The sequence below is a fragment of the Mytilus galloprovincialis genome, chromosome 2 (assembly GCF_965363235.1).
Source record: "Mytilus galloprovincialis chromosome 2, xbMytGall1.hap1.1, whole genome shotgun sequence".
Lineage (NCBI taxonomy): Eukaryota > Metazoa > Mollusca > Bivalvia > Mytilida > Mytilidae > Mytilus > Mytilus galloprovincialis.
In genome coordinates, this window is record NC_134839.1 from 33,437,462 (window position 1) to 33,455,133 (window position 17,672).

The 17,672-nt window shown below is 32.1% G+C and overlaps 1 protein-coding gene across 1 annotated transcript; it reads right to left on the reverse strand.

Annotated features, from left to right (window-relative positions):
- Window positions 1-1,581: 1,581 nt before the first annotated feature.
- Window positions 1,582-17,652, reverse strand: LOC143063420 (negative elongation factor E-like). Its single transcript, XM_076235562.1, has 10 exons — window positions 17,492-17,652; window positions 13,305-13,377; window positions 12,404-12,462; window positions 11,289-11,357; window positions 10,377-10,448; window positions 9,745-9,799; window positions 8,287-8,434; window positions 6,879-6,933; window positions 3,946-4,060; window positions 1,582-2,537 (listed from the first exon to the last, which is right to left on the reverse strand). Exons 1-10 carry the CDS (start codon window positions 17,570-17,572, stop codon window positions 2,458-2,460), a joined length of 807 nt encoding a protein of 268 aa, XP_076091677.1. The 5' UTR covers window positions 17,573-17,652; the 3' UTR covers window positions 1,582-2,457.
- Between the last annotated feature and the right edge of the window lie 20 nt (window positions 17,653-17,672).

Genomic DNA, 17,672 nt, shown 5'->3' on the forward strand with positions numbered 1-17,672 from the left:
GCGTCCGTAAAATTTACGAAGGGATGATTTCAACTTCACCATTTGGAACTCTTGGTTTAATAGCTTCCTTGTGAGCAGCAAACCTCTATCAAGAAAATCATGATAGGAAATGCAAGCACGGGAATATCGTATCAATTGGGAGATATATACCCCGTATGCAGGTGCTGCTGGAATGTTGCTACTTAGAAATGGAAAGTTCACAATTGGAAAGCTGAAATCATCTCTTTTGTCGTAAAGTTTTGTTTTCAACCGACCCTCATTGTCAATTTTTAGATGTAAGTCAAGATATGAAGCCGACTTAACTGTATCTGTAGTATCCTTTATCTCTAGTTCGATTGGATAGATGCGTTCCACATAGTCACCAAATTTTGAATTGTTTAGTGAAAGAACATCATCTATATAGCGGAAAGTAGAGTTAAAGGATATTGCTAACTTCTTATCTTTCTTCCTAAGAAGTTCCTGCATGAAGTCAGCCTCATAATAATAAAGAAACAAGTCGGCGAGTAGAGGGGCACAGTTTGTTCCCATTGGAATGCCGACAGTCTGTTGAAAAACACGTCCTCCGAACGTAACAAATATGTTGTCAATCAAGAAATCAAGCATCTTGATAATATCAGTTTCAGAGAATTTTTTGTTTGAATCAGAGTGATTCTTTACAAAGTAGGATTTATCCCTCCCTAAGACAAGATACTTGTATCTTCGTTGGCCATTCTTGTTTATGAAGCAAAGTAATATCAACTCTTTCAATTTGTCTTTTAGTTTGGAATGTGGAATACTTGTGTACAGGGTTGAAAAGTCAAATGTTTTAATACTGTTACAAGATGAAAGAGAGTTAGATTGTATGTACTCTAAAAGATCTTTTGAATTTTTAAGTATCCACATCTGATTCACGCCACCTCTAGAATAGGCAGTTTCACAATAACTTTGAAGCCCGTCTTTGATTGCTGATAAAATAGATGTTAATAATTTAGAAAGAGGTTTCGTGGAGCACTTGGAAGACCCAGCAATATACCGTTGTTTGTAAGGACACTTATGTAGTTTAGGTATCCAATACAGTGATGGAAGATCCAGTTCTTCATCTTTGGTTGAAATTCCAAAGGAACATAGAACAGACCTATGATTATCCAGGATTTCCTCTTTGGTAAGTGTCGTGAGGGTATATGTTGAGTTACCAAGTGAATTGTCAATACCTAATTCGTTTATCAAGCAGTTGATGTAGTGACTTTTACACACAAAAACGATGTTATTTGGGGCTTTATCTGCAGGGACAACAACATATTTGTCATGGAGGTCGGATAGGTGTTTTGCAACATTTGGGTCTTTAAAGATTGACGTAGCATGGTTATTGATGGACCCATTCAGTTTCTTAATTCTGATTTGTATCAACGACCTCACTGCCTTAATCCATTCGGAAAGAGTGTCTACGTCTTCCTTCTCGCGCTTAGCCCATTGCCTGGCATAATCCTCGACTGAATCCATCAAAATTTCACATACAATCTATCAATTCAATAAGGGGGGGAAACTTGTTTTTCAGGCAAAAAGAATTATTATAAATTCTAAGTAAATGTTTTTGGACATAACTATAACTTAATTATATTTAATCAATTAAATATAGTTATCATTTAAATACATAAATACATCAAATTTTGAAATTAATTCCTGTAGTTCAGTTCATAAATTACAGCAATTAATGAAATTATATCTAAACAAATAGTTCAATCGGAGCGCGCAATTGTTCAACTAAAACACCACATTTTCACAAGCATTATCACAATAATTCACACACAAATATTTACACATTGCTTGTCCAAATAAAACAATATCTAATTATTTATTAACTTTTTTGTCATACCATTCAAACAGAAACAATCAAAAACTTCATATAAAAACTTTCCCTCATTCCTATCATTCACTTCTTGTTTCAGATCTTCACACCAATCACACATGTTTTAAATCTACACACCATTCACTGCTTGTTCCAGATCTTTACACCAATCACACATGTTTTAAATCTACACACCATTCAATGCTTTTTTCAGATCTTTACACCAATCACACATGTTTTAAATCTACACACCATTCACTGCTTGTTTTAGATCTTCAAACCAATCACACATGTTTTAAATCTTCACACCATTCAAAGCTTTTATCAGATCTTTACACCAATCACACATATTTTAAATCTACACACCATTCACTGCTTGTTTTAGATCTTCACACCAATCACACATATTTTAAATCTACACACCATCCACTGCTTGCTTCAGATCTTTACACCAATCACACATATTTTAAATCTACACACCATTCAATGCTTGCTTCAAATCATCACACCATTCAATGCTTGTTATAGATTACACAATTACCCATGTTTTAAATCTTCACACTATTCACACATGTGTAAACACTTCCTAACCAAACAGATCTTCACACTATTCACACATGTGTAAACACTTCCTAACCAAACAGATCTTCATCTTCATAATGCACCTGTCCTCTTCTGTCTCTATGGTTACCTTTCTGTGATGAACTGGCAGCTGAAATCATACAAAATTGTGTTTGTTTAATATTATACATTTGTAATTGGTACCATTTAGTGAATTAAGGAAAACATGCATTTTTGTAATTATTTGATTTCATGGTTTGACAAAGTCTGCAAACAAAGCCTATAAAAAAATTCTAATTCATTGGACATTGAATTTGTGGTTCACTTGTACCCATGAAACCCACGAAAATTGGTATTTAACAAATATAATGGGCGTATGACATTTGCACGATTATTAAAATTTTCATTCTTTCATTTGCGCCAATTTCCTTTTTTCATTTGCGCTGATTTTATATTTGCTCCTAATTAGATTTACAGGTAAGATAATACTTGTAAATGTACTGTACTAGACCGTTAGTAAAATCTACTTAACAATGTTGCTAATTTATTATTAAGTTAATTTTGATTCATATTGTCTTGGAACTTTGTTGTAACATGAAAGACATATTGCACATTGAAACAAGCCGAGGAGTCAATTCTTCAATCATCGAGGGCCATACATATCAGAAGGTTAGTGTCCTGAAACATAACATCATATCTTACTAATGTACCATCGTGTAGAGCCAGAGTCACCACGGATTCTATTGTTAAAACACAGATCGAGCATAACCATGTGGCAGATGTCAGAAAGACAGAGGCTAAAGAACTATGGTTACTGTTAAGGAAAAAGTCTGGAGGTGTATCTTGTAGGCCTTCTTTATCTCCCCGTGATGAGCAGGGGACAACAGTTATATACATGTTATGATTGACAATTCATTGTATTTGTACTAGTGGCTAATAGAAGAGGTATATAATGATAAATGAAAAATAACATGACGTGGATGGAGAGTTCTCTCATTGGCACTCATACGAAATATTCTTATATCTATTCACCTGTAATTTACCTGTAAAAAAAAATCGGCACAAATGAAAGAAAAAATCGGCGCAAATGCAAAACGCTGAATATAATGATCCTCAGTAAGCTCTTTTTCTGGTCTCCAGACTAGTTACCTGAACTCATATCTAAACATCACATTTTTTTTATATAAAATATTGAGTGTAATGCTAATTGGAATCTCCATTCTTATTCAAGGAAGAAATGACATATTGGTCTTTTAACATTTAGATGGAAATTTGTATTAATAGAAAATATGAAAGTTCATAATTCTTACGTTTATTTCACACTGATCAATACTGAAAACGTACCAGTATTTGTAAACTAAAAACACACTTAATTAGGCACTTATTATGTACAACTTAACAGGGCTTTAAAGATAAGAAAATTGATCTCTATTTACAATTGTTTCTCATCAACTTGTCAAGTAAAAGCTAATTTCTTTTGAAATTCACATAAAAAAATTGCACACAAGTTTAATGCCATTTACAAATGAAATTCATGTCATGGCAAATTGGTTTGTTACCTATTGTTGACCATGAAGCTGTTGACTGAGGTTCATTGGACTGAGAATCAAATGTTGGCTGTCTCCTGGCCATACTAACTCGTAACTGCACTCCTTCAAACATAGCTCCATTCACCTAAAATTCAAACATTTTTAAACATTCTTAAGGCTGAAATTTGGGGGTTTTGTCAGATTTTTGTAAGCATTCTGGAAAATCTATAACAGTAAAGACTGCTTAACAAAAATCAAAAGACAGAACCTTCAAGTGTTCCCTCAATCTCACAATGACAAATATATTCTGTTCATTCATATCAACCCAGACATTTTTTTTATAATTTAAAAATAAAAATTAATAACTGTTTATCCAAAAATATGCAATTAATCCTTTGACAGGCAATGTTAATATGAAATAGTTTTATGGTGACTTGAATAACACCAGTATCACTCATATTACAATTCTACCTTGACAGGTAAGTTTGTATTTAGCCTATAAAATACTTATACGAGCCTTGAGAATTGAAAGGTCAGTTTATCCCATTCATACAATAGAAGTTTACCTTTAAGTGTCTGAACAGGGTTTACAGAATAGAGAATAAATGATATAGCAACAAAAAATAGAGAATAGAGAAAATGAACAACAAAATAAAGAATAGAGAATAATTTAATGCGAGGCAAAAGTAATAACTGTGCAAAATAAAAAGGTAACTTAGGTAACTGTAATGCAATACTGATAAAATAATGATCAATGTACAGAATTGATAAATAATGTTGTAACAGAAAGACTAAATAGTAAAATCATTTTCATATGAAAAATATACAGAATGAGAGTTATTTTTAAGGCTATTAAAAGAAAATGCCCTAAAAATTTAAAGAATACAGATATTAAAAAAAACCCATGCAGGTCCTCATGTCATTTACATTGTCAAAATATAGGACACATCTAGTCAAACTGGTTTTAAACTAGACATCTAGTCAAACTGGTTTGGTATAACTGACTGTTTCTTGCCCTAGATGTCTATTTCACAGTGACCTCATGTGTTTGTGTTAAGAGTACATTGTACTGTCATATTTATTGATTTTCTGTTGGACATGACCTACATTGTTAACATGCAAAACAGTGGCTTGATATTTCAACTGATATTAGTATAATAAATTAAAATTTGGAATGTTATATCCTGGTTGCTTTTTTTTTTTGAGGACTAAGATGTTTTCTTCATTCTTGTTCACATTATAATTATTTTGACCTTCAATGCACATTTAAAGATAGAAAAAATTTCAGCTCTCATTTAAAATATTTTGCAACTAAATAATAATCTGTCTGATTTGGTGTAAACAAAAAACAAGACAGTGCAATATATAACCTGCAAGCATAGTCTATTTCTATAAAGTCAAGCAGATATTTTTTTATATCTGAAAAAAAAACTACATTACCATGTAAAGAAATATGCAATTAAAAGGCCGAAATAACCCCAAAAATTCAACATTAACAGATTTTTAACAATTAAATCAAGATGCACAAAGTTTTAAGTATTGGTCAGAATATAGGGTTCTTTTGTACTTTAACAATATCACAATAACAATAAAGTGACCTTAATTTTGGACAAGGTAAATGGCTTGAAGCCAAATTTATCAACTTCTATTGTATGAATGGGATAAACTGACCTTTCAATTCTCAAGGCTAAATAAGTATTTTATAGGCTAAATACAAACTTACCTGTCAAGGTAGAATTGTAATCTGAGTGATACTGGTGTTATTCAAGTCACCATAAATGCTCTATTTAAGTCCTTTTTTTTATGATCATGTAAGTGATATCTATATGCTTGCTACAAAAGCTTTTCAAACCTGACAATAAACAGTCAGGGGCATTACTTAAACAAGTAATTTTTTTTAGTTACTTTTATAAGTTATTTTCGTTTTTAAAAATAATATAATTACTTAAAAGAGTTATTTTAAATTTCAATAGAAGCATAGACTGAATGTTGTTTACTTGAATTTTTACATTATTTTATATCATTTAATACAGAATTTATTAGATTAGAGAGGAGTATAGAGGTAAAGGGTTACTTTAAAAATAATGACAAAAATATTACTTGAATAAGTTATTTTATACATTTTTGTAAAGATTAGTAATAACACTAATTTAAGGAATATATTTAAATGAATTGGGTTACAAACTATAAATTACTTCAAGTCTTAATTAATTAACAAGTATCTATCTATTTATATCCATCTACCTTAAAGATTTTGGAGGAAAATGATAATTTAATAGTCCTAAGAGACTAATCTTTGACCCAGAAGCATCAGTATGAAAGATAAGTGCGTCAGAAAGTTAATTAGTGTTTCAGAAGGATTATATTTTATATTTCATGGGAAAAATAACCAGATGACTGTGAAAATTTGTTAAAGATAGTAAAATCTGTATTCTTGGACACCTAAAACATCAATATTCAGAAAAGTTACTTATACATGTATAAGTAATATTTAAAATAGCCTCGTTTTCAACATTACTTGTATAGGTAATTTTAATTGTTACTTGTTTAAGTAATGCCCCTGACTGATAAACCTTCACATTTGTGTAAAAGCTTTTCAAACCTAACAATATTGCTTCTTATAGCCAAATACATTCATATATAACAACAGAGGAAGGAAGAGTCTGATTTAAGAGGAGCCCTTTTAAAGAGTATGACTTCTACACACATTACTATGATAGAAAGAAAGAAAGAAAGAAAGAAAGAAAAGAAAAGAAAGAAAAGAAAGAAAGAAAGAAAGAAAGAAAGATTGAAATAAAGAAAGTTTGAAAGAAAAATAGAAAGTAGCAAACAAAAATGTTTAAAATGTAGTTGAAAATGTAGTAGGAGTTGATCACACAAATTAGGTATTCACTTTTACCCACCCCTCCACACAACAGTATGGCAATAAAAACATGCCGACTATTAGTTGTTTATAATCTTACCTCAGCTATAGCTTTATCTGATGCATCCATCGACTCAAAGGTTACAAAACCAACACTGCAAATAACCACAAAAATCTTACACATCTTCATAATTTTGATTTCTAGCAATTCTTGTATTTCAGTGGCTTCTATTGTTAACTTTATAATTTACTAGAACATACCCGTGAAATTGAGAAAATCTAGAGCATGGTTGAAACAGATGTCTTTGGTTGCAAGTATGTTGTAGGATGAATTTTTGTAAAAGATTTTATGAATGGAGAATTTCAGGAAAGGTATCAAAAACCATGAGAACTGGCACAGGACAATTTTTTCTAGCCCTCTCCCTTTTTTCCAAAGTCCGTTATTTTTTTTCTTTCTGTTAGTTTCAATTATTTTTGTGTTTTCTCTATACTATGAACATACATAATTGTTTATCATTAATATTTAGAGTATAAAAATTTGCTATTTACTATCAATTATCATCTATATATTATAGTAGTATGATCATAGTATACATGCAGATAAACACGCAAATAATTGTCCTGTCCCAAAGTACTTATGAAAATTATGTGTAATTTTAAAACAGTCCTAAACAGAAGTCTTGTCTATGACTTAAAAGTCTGTACGATGACGGAAACAATATCCTGATACCTTTATTTTCATTTTTCTCCCAAATTAACCAAAACTGAATAATCATTAAAATGGATGACAAATGTGACTATGCATGGTACCTATAGAACACAGAGGCATGTTATTGTGGAAGGGAGAGAAGCGACTCACAAAATGAGGTCTTCTCATTTAATAGTATAGAATCCATAATTAATTAAAACTAAACCACCAATGTGTAGATAGGTCTGCCAATTATTCATACTACAGTCAAACCTAACTTTAACAAACTAATAAAGTAAGTAACAAACACCCTAAGAATTATGTTTTCAGTTAATCTAAGAAAAATGTTCTAACAAAAAAAGTATACATTATATTCAATATCAAAATGTATATTTTTTTCTTTTGATTATTGTTTTATCATAAATCATTGTTCACATTTTGTCATGTCATGGCCTTTTACATCTGACTGTAAGGTATGGGTTTTGCTCATTGTTGAAGGGTATAAGATGACCTATTGATGTTTATATCCACTTTATTTGTATTCTGTTGGATAGTAGTCTCATCGGCAATCAAACCACACCTTCTTAATTTTATACTGGTATTCATAATTATAATAATATTGATAAAATTTGAACAATAAAATATGTTTAAAATAATGACCTAATTTTTGTCTTTCTCAATTGTGATATGTGTAATGACCTACTTTTTGTCTTTCTATGTTGTGATATGTGAAATGACCTACTTTTTGTCTTTCTACGTTGTGATATGTGAAATGACCTACTTTTTGTATTCCTCAATTGTGATATGTGAAATGACCTACTTTTTGTCTTTCTCCATTGTAATATGTGATATAGTACCAATATCTTTGAAAGCTTTTCTAAGAATGTCTTCTGAGATGCCATTGCCATTTACATATATTGTATGTCCTTTCTTTGGCGGTGGTTCCCTCTCTCTCCCTCCTTCTCTCTCTGTACAAATTATTTTTGAATTTGGTTAATTAAGTGATTATCAATAATATTTGTTCCTGTTTGAAATTGAAACAAGAATGTGTCCAAAGTACACAGATGCCCCACTCGCACTATCCTTCACCATGTTCCATGGACCGTGAAATTGGGTAATAATCTAATTTGGCATTAAAATTAGAAAGATTATACTATAGGAAACATATGTACTAAGTTTCAAGTTGATTGGACTTCAGCTTCATCAAAAACTACCTTGACCAAAAACTTTAACCTGAAACTCCCACTTTTATTTTCTATGTTCAGTGGACCGTGAAATTGGGGTCAAAAGTCTAATTTGGCTTAAAATTAGAAAGATCATATCATAATTAGCAACAAGTGTACTAAGTTTCAAGTTGATTGGACTTCAGCTTCATCAAAAACTACCTTGACCAAAAACTTTAACCTGAAACTCCCACTTTCATTTTCTATGTTCAGTGGAGCGTGAAATTGGGGTCAAAAGTCTAATTTGGCTTTAAAATTAAAAAGATCATATCATAAGCAACAAGTGTACTAAGTTTCAAGTTGATTGGACTTCAGCTTCATCGAAAACTACCTTGACCAAAAACTTTAACCTGAACGGACGAACGGACGCACAGATGGACGTAGCCACAGACCAGAAAACATAATGCCCCTCTACTGTCGTAGGTGGGGCATAAAAATACATTAAAACTATCAAACAACCTCCTTAAAATGCATTGGTTTGCACCTGTCCTAAGTCAGGAACCTGATGTTCAGTAGTTGTCATTTGTTGATGTGGTTCTTAAGTGTTTCTCTTTTCTCATTTGTAATATAGATTTAGACCGTTTGTTTTCCTGTTTGAATGGTTTGACACAAGTCATTTTTAGGGCCCTTTATAAGGCTCCCTGTTGCAGACCATACTTTGACCTATAATGGTTTACTTTTACAAATTAAGACTTGGATGGAGAGTTGTCTCATTGGCACTCATACCACATATTCTTATATCTATAAAAAAAAAAAGACTGAGTAATGTATTTCATATTTATATTTTTGAACCATTTCTTATATATATGCATTTAGAATTCAAACTTTATTATCTAAAAAAAAAGATATGAAAAATCCCTAAATGGCAGATTTTGGTCAAATATGACTATGATGTTATGAGTGACATAACAAATGATGTTTTAGACCAGATTATATTGTCCTAATAATAGAACTAACGTAATATTGAAAAGACTAGGTAATTTTACTACTGATATTTATGCAGTTTCAGGGGCCAAATAACAGGCTTTATTATTCTTCAATTAATCATAACTTACCGGTACCTCCACTTACAAAGGTATCATATAGACCTCTGGCTCTTGGTCTGTTCTTCTGAAATGGAACATATAATTAATTGTCATAGGTGATCACATTTGATAAGATATTTCTCCTCACAAGACAGTGACCTTTTTGAATTTAAAAATGAGGCTTGTCTATTGTTAAAAATATTTAAATCATTTTACATGAGATAGTGTGGTGTAATCTGTTTTTATTATGATATCCAGAAAGATACGAAGGACATTTTATTATTCTTTTTCATTCCAGGGCCCCCTTTACACAAGTCCAACTCCTAATGATGCCTTGATGAAACCCTCTTTTTCAAGTTCCTTTGATTCCCAACTGATTTTATAAACATGTATGGCTCTCACCAATGCCTTTACAGCCATTCTAAGGCTACTGTATAATCTTTAATATATTTTTAAATTCACTTTTCATTTTATGGTATTGAGAATGGCATAAATCAGATTCATTTTCCTTCTAAAGTTTCTTAACTGTTACTTTGTCAACAATATAACTTTACTTTTTGTCTTAAGGTACATACATGTTGAGAATGATCTAAATTCAATCATGTTCCTTCTAAACTGTTACTTTGCCAACAATTATAAATATAAATCTTTGACCTTATTACCTCCTTTTCTTCCTCATCCTGGTGTGACGATGAGAATGGTTGAAATCCCACAGCTGGAATCTTCTCAGAGTCCTGTAGAAAAAGACAGATACTGTTTTGTTGAAAAGACTTGCCACATACAATTCTTTCTTTTATGATTTTTTTGTTTCAAACATTTTTCGTTAGTTTACTCTTAATTTTATACTGTTACGTTGTACAGTTCAAAATCTTAAAACCAGGAAGAACTTGTCCTTGTCCTGTTTGAATAATTGTACACAAATAATCTGTATATTGCATAACCTTTCAATAGTTTGATGTTCATCTATATATTATTACTTTCTGGTTTGCAATTGTATTTGAACTATTGATTGATTCGATCATTTAATATGACTACACAAAATTTTAGATGTCATAAGCCCATAACTTACAACCCACCTGTCAATGTAAATAAAACCTCACACTTTCCTCTCTTATTATTCCATAGTTAAAAAGTTTATTTTGAAATTTAAAAATAAATCATTAATAGCATAAGATCTACCCATGATCCCAATGTTTCACACTTATCATGACACAGAAACAGCATGCCTAAGTCATGTTTCAACATCTGACATGTCTGAGTAAGGCAAGACAAAAAAAATGAAAAATTGACACTCCACACCAACAAACCCATTCTTAATTCTAATATTTTTGTGAGCCAAATTTTGTTTGGCATATAATAATTTTAAATATATAAATGTGGCAAACATCATCCTAATACTGCTTGATCAGTGAAGAAAATTTGAAATATGTAACAAATTGTATTATTGAGTTATGTCCCTTTGTAAGATATACCCAGGTGAGATTTCATATACATTTTTCTTATCTTTTTTATACAAGAAATGCATATTTATGAGCTTGCAAGCAAATAAACACACAATATGTCTTTCACCTTACCTTTCTCTTTTCAAAGTTCTTTGATCTTTTAAAATTCTGCTTTTCCTGACTTTCTTTTATTTTAATTGCCTTTTAAAAAACAAAATTTCTGTTACAAATATTGCAGTTTTAAAATTTGTGTTAATCATTGTATATCAATATAAATTCAAATAATTGCCCATTTGCATTCTTAATTTTTTTCATTTGTATGTAAATTATATGGTATACATTTCAAAATATATTATTTTTGGCATACTGCATATCTGGACGTTTTTGCATGCCTTATTTTTCATTTAAATACTAATATAAATAATCACATATATCATAGTACTTAATTTTCCTACCCAATTTCAGTGTACATATGTAACCACATATATTTACAAATGTACTTAGACCGTACTTTAACCTATAATGGTTTACTTTTACAAATTATGACTTGGATATAGAGTTGTATCATTGGCACTCATACCACATCTTCCTATATGTATTTGTTTCTTAACCCAAACTTCAGAAAATTGTAGTATATGTGAATAATGACCCTGTTACTCAGTGGTCTCCCTTTGAGGCTCTATGTATATCATATTTGTTTTTCATTTACTGTTTTATACATAAATAAGGTCATTTGTTTTCTCGTTTTAATTTATTTACATTTGTCATTTCCCAGTCTTTCATAGCTAACTATGCAAATAAGATTTAGCTCATTGTTGAAGGTCCTATTGTGATCGATAGTTGTTATATTGTTTATCATTTGGTCTCTGGTGAAGAGTTGTCTCATTGGAAATCATACCACATCTTCTTATAGATACAGATACAGTGTAACCTGCATTATCCGACAAATTGGGAGACCAGAAAAAAATTGTCAGATAAAGCAGGTTTTTCCTGAAAGGAAAGGCATATTTTTGGACCATAAAAATGTGTCGTTAAAGCAGGATGTTTGAATAGTTAGGTGTCGGATTAGGCAGGTAACACTGTATAATAACGTGGTATTCAATTACCAGTGGCAGATCCAGTACTTTTCCTAAGGGGGCCTGCTCCAGTCATGCTACAGTGATTCCCTATATAATCAACCAAATTTTTCCCACGAAAGGGGGGCCCGGGCCCCCAGGGCCCCATTGGATCCACCTACAATTACCTACCCCTAACTTCAATAATTTTTTAGCTTGTTGTGTGGCATCTCCTGCATTTTCTGGAGCCGCTACAATAAAATCAAAATGACTAAATAATGCTTTAGATATAATTCATTCATTACAAAGTGTATTTTAAATTTATCTTGATCATGTTGATCAGGATTATAATTTTCTTCTACTCTATTATACAGAAATTAAATTTTCAGGTGAGCAAATTTTCAAAATATGCCATACATTTCAATTGTTTAATGGCAAGTCATAATGCTTCATCTTAACAACATTTCAGAAGCTGACTAAGTTTATGATCTATACACAGTCTTAAAAGTACTGGTATCTCCTTCAGCCAACTTGGCTTAAGTTCATCTCCTTTAAACAGGGCCTTTAATTAATCACAATTTTAATATGATTTGGCTATTATGATACATTTATATGATTGGTCGAGAGGGCTTCCAGTAGTGGCTCTTGACATTATGCACCTGGCCAATTAAATTTTCATTCAATGACACAAATATACAATTTTTGGTTGGATTGTTATCTCTTTGACACATTCCCCATTCCCATTCTCAATTTGAAAATCTATGTATAATAGAGGTTACAAGTGAGGAAATTAAGTTTATTATCTTCAATTTTAAAGAATTATAAGGATTTAACACCTTTTGAAAGGAATTTATTGTTGTATAAACTGGACCAAGTCACTCACAAACATATCATAAAAGTCCTTCCTTTATTTGTTTAAAAGTAAATTGGTTAAGTTTATACACCAATAAATTCCTTTAAAAAGGTGTTTAATACTTTATGACTACATAGTCTTAGTACAATATTCACCAAAAAACATAAACAAATATGGAGATTCTAAAGTTCTCAGGTGGATCTGAATTTCAATGATTTTATTCTTCTTTGAAATATATACCTCGTTTTGTTGGTGCATTGATTGGTTGTTCTTTCTCTGGTTTTGGAGCTCTAGCAGCTAATAACGCTTTTTTCTGAAAATAATTAGGGATAATTTATGATTATATAAAATTGTCTATGCAAAATGAAATGTTCATATATTTGCTAATTAGGTTTTTTATTTGTTGCACATGCACTCAAAATGGCAAAATTATTAATTCTGGTTGATGTTGAAGTAATAAATGCTCTCATCATTTTTGCTCATATTAATCATTTCAGAATGGTCTATTACTGTTTTAGACCCAATTGTCAAAACTTGGTTGATTCTGCTTCACCATCTAAGGTTATTAGCGGATTCATCTGAAGTTTGACAATTGAATTTAGCCAGCCGCTTCTTTTCCTGTTCGTATGGGATTAGTGTGACTCTGTACAAGACATCATTCTGACTAATTTGATAATTTTCTGTGTGAAATTCTTTTACCAATTTACAACAGTTACACATCTACATTCTGTATATATATTTTTCAAAGACTGTCACATTATTGGACTGTCAAACTATAGGATTGTTGGATTAAAGGTCTGACACCATTTAAGTCGAATGACTGAAAAACACCATTATAATCCTAATAACACTTGTAATGACCGAATATCCATGTATTTTATAACTTACAAATGATTTACAGAAAGCAGGTAAGTTCATAAAGATCATTTTAAGCTTTGTGTGTACATCCAACATGGCAGCCATTGTGATTTCAGTGGTTGACATGTAGGATGTACACACTATATTTAAAATTATCTTTATGAACTTACCTGCTTTCTGTAAATTATTTGTAAGTTATGAAATACATCGATAATATACTATTATTAATAATCAATGTTTAAAAATCACCAATGTGTGCTAATATAAAAATTTTAAGTGTTATTCAGTCATTACAAGTGTTCAACGGATAATAACAGATAATAACGGTGTAGTTCAGTCATTCATGTAACCCTTTAGGATATGCCAAAGATATTACATCTGTAAAGCCCCAGTTACACACTAGACCATGATCGCATCATGCTCACCATGATCTTAAATAAAGTAAGATCGTGGTGATGTCGCGGTATGGAAATTTCACGATGATACAATGTCCTCAATACGCTTCTACAATGATCCCGCTACGATTACACCACATTCTCACCACACTTATTTCTTAAGAGCGTAATGAGGACGGCATGGGCATGCTAGAATCATATTATAGTCTTGAACAGCATGGTGAAAACGTGGTATAATGTAGTGGGAGCGTAGATGGGTCACGGTGAGAACCTGATGCTCGTACTGAGGATGTAGTAACCTTGCTGTGAAATCGTAGCGCAGTCTCTCCGAATAGAATCATGCTTTTGCTACGCTCTCACTACAATGGTACAGCGACCTTTGCAATCTTACCACAACCTTACTGCGCTCCCACTACCCTTCTACTACAACCTGATTTAGCCTGATCGCACCAGGATTGTTTTGAACATGTTCAAATTTGACCACGCTAATCATGATCTGGAAGACCTCACCACAACTGTTATCACCTTACTGTCATCTACGATCGTTAAAATTTGCATTTTTTTCACAGATATGGTAGTGCGATTGTGGCCTAGTCATATGCTAGTGTGACTTTGTTATATAATAATAATAATAATAATAATAAATTCTTTATTTAAAGAGGGTAAACACAGTTAGTTACAATTACTAATCTTCCCTGAGGCCCTCATATACATGTATGCAATACAAGTAAAAACAAAATGATAATAATAAGAGAAAAAAGCAAACATACAACATATAAACACAATTGTTTAGACATAATAGTTCTATGTACATGTACCATGATTAAAAGATATAAAACAGTTACAGATTGCATGTAGTAAATAGACATAGTATATACAAATCATTAAAATCATACAAGAGTAATAGTTGCAATCATTTCAGACTGAATATTGGGACTGTCTCAAGTATTGTTTTATAATTTGTTTAAAAGAAATAGTGTTTTGCACTTTACGCATTTCATAAGGTAGTCCGTTCCATAAAACTGATCCAGAATAAGCAAAAGATTTTTTAAACAGTTCAGTTTTTGGTTTCTTCTTCTTTAAGTTTTCCAGTTTTCCATCTGAATAAAGATGATTAATAACTGGTGCATGCGTGGCCTATTTATTAAAAAAGAACTAGTTAATATTTTAGTTATATACAAAACGGTGCAGAGAACAGATGTAGTGATTAAAACTATGTACAGGAGATGAAGATTTTTAAATGATAGTGGAGAGAACAGCATATGTAAGCTGATCTCTGAAAGAGTTGACTGTCTGTGTATTTACCACTGCCGTTGGTAAAAGATTCCATTGAGTTATTGTATATGGGAAAAATGAAAATCTGTACGAGTCTTTTGATGTATAAATGTGTCTGAAGGTGTGAAAATGATGTTTTCTGGTTCTTGAGTCTGATGGGATGAGAATTGTGCTAGATGGTATAGCAACAAAATGATGTGTGATCTTGTACATCATAACCAGGCGTGCACGCAGTCTGCGTTGTGTTAAAATAGGCCAGTTTAGTGTGTTCAGCATGTTTGATACACTGCTAGTATTATGATACCTGTTGCAGGCATACCGAGCAGCTCTCCTTTGGACCATCTCTATCTTCGAGATAGATTCTGAAGTGTGGGGGTCCCAAACTGAGCAAGAGTATTCGAGTTTGGGACGGACAAGTGCTTGGTATGCCTGGCTCTTGATGTTTTGATTTGATGTTTTCAGGTTTCTTCGAAGGAAGCCCAGAGTTTTGTTGGCTTTCGAGATATTGTCATCTATGTGTTTGTCCCATTTAAGGTTTGATTGTAATGTGATGCCTAAGTATTTAGCAGATGTAACAGTTTCTAAAGTATGATTGTGAAGAGTGTAATAATGTTGTAGAGGTTGGCGTTTAGTTGTGACAGAGAGAACATTACACTTGTCTGGGTGGAAGGCCATCAGCCAGTCCTCTTCCCATTTTGCAGCTGCGTCAAGGTCAGCTTGCAATTTTAGGCAGTCACTCTGGGATTTAACTGGCATGTATATGATACTGTCATCAGCAAATAATCTTAGTTTGCTATGTGTAAGGTAGTCTGGAAGGTCGTTGATATACGCTAAGAATAAGACTGGACCTAAGACAGTACCTTGTGGAACCCCAGAGGTGACTGGGACTGTGCTTGATGATCTTCCATCCAGAACAAATGTCTGAGTTCGATCGGAGAGAAATGCAGAGATCCAGTTTAAAGTGTTTTCATTAATACCAAAATATTGTAATTTGTATAGTAAGTGACGATGCGGTACTTTATCAAAGGCCTTCGCAAAGTCCATTATTACAAGGTCTGTTTGAGTATTTGAGTTGTTTGTGGATTGAAGTTCTTGGATGAAGAAGAGAAGTTGTGTCTCGCAAGATCTAGAGCGTCGAAAGCCATGTTGAAGGTTGTACAAGATGTTATTTGATTCAAGATGTTTCATAATATGTGATGTTACTATGTGTTTCATTAACTTGCAGCAAATACAAGTTAATGAGATAGGTCTATAATTGACCGTTTTATGCTTATCCCCCTTTTTATATGCTGGTGCGACTCTAGCATGTTTCCAGTCGTTAGGTGTAGTACCAGTGTTGTAGGATTTGTTAAAAATTAAGCATAGAATTGGTGCTATTTCTGTCTGCATTTCTTTCAGTAAGCGTCCACTGATGTTATCTGGGCCGGCTTTGGAACTATCAAATTACCTTGAGTAACACCCCTTAAAGCATAAGGAATATTTACAGATATAAGTTGAAACTTTTGAATTAGGTACTGTGGTGCTTCTTTCCGCATACATTTAAATAGCAATAAATATTTGTGGTATTTGATTCTGTTTTCTACTGTCATCCATCCAAGTTCTTTAAATAAGGGGGCTGATGAGGATAATTGTTATTAGATATTGCTGGTATTAATTACAAAGGACACGTTAAATAAGGAAATGTAAATTACTATAAAAACAAATTATTAAAAAGATGATTCAGCCTTGGTCGTTTCGTCCAAAAGTGGGAAAACACTAGTCCAAATAATTATGACGTCTTGAAAGGAAAAAAATTATAATAGCCTTTCAAGACGTCATAATTATTTGGACTAGGAAAACACGAAAAAGTTTGTTTGGTTATTTTTCGTTGTTTTTCCAATCATGATCTAAAATTTTAACCTTTTTTCTTAATTTTGCATATTTCTGTTTGAGAATTTCTTCTTCTTCTGTCAATGTTGGTGGAAAAATAATGTGAACCATTCTGTATTCTGTATTTCAAAACCGTAATCACAAATCTATCGCAAAATATCAGCTTTCGTATGTTGAAGGTAAAAAACATCCATATGGGAGAATTTAATTT

What these genes read in the sequence shown, in the direction of transcription:
- LOC143063420 (XM_076235562.1), bottom strand. Translation starts at nt 17,572, where the DNA reads ATGGTTCACATTATTTTTCCACCAACATTGACAGAAGAAGAAGAAATT. An exon ending in ATGCAAAATTAAGAAAAAAG is followed by an intron (nt 13,378 to 17,491) that starts GTTAAAATTTTA and finishes AATTATTTTCAG; the next exon opens with AAAAAAGCGTTATTAGCTGC. An exon ending in CTTTGTAAGTGGAGGTACCG is followed by an intron (nt 8,435 to 9,744) that starts GTAAGTTATGAT and finishes TAATTTGTACAG; the next exon opens with AGAGAGAAGGAGGGAGAGAG.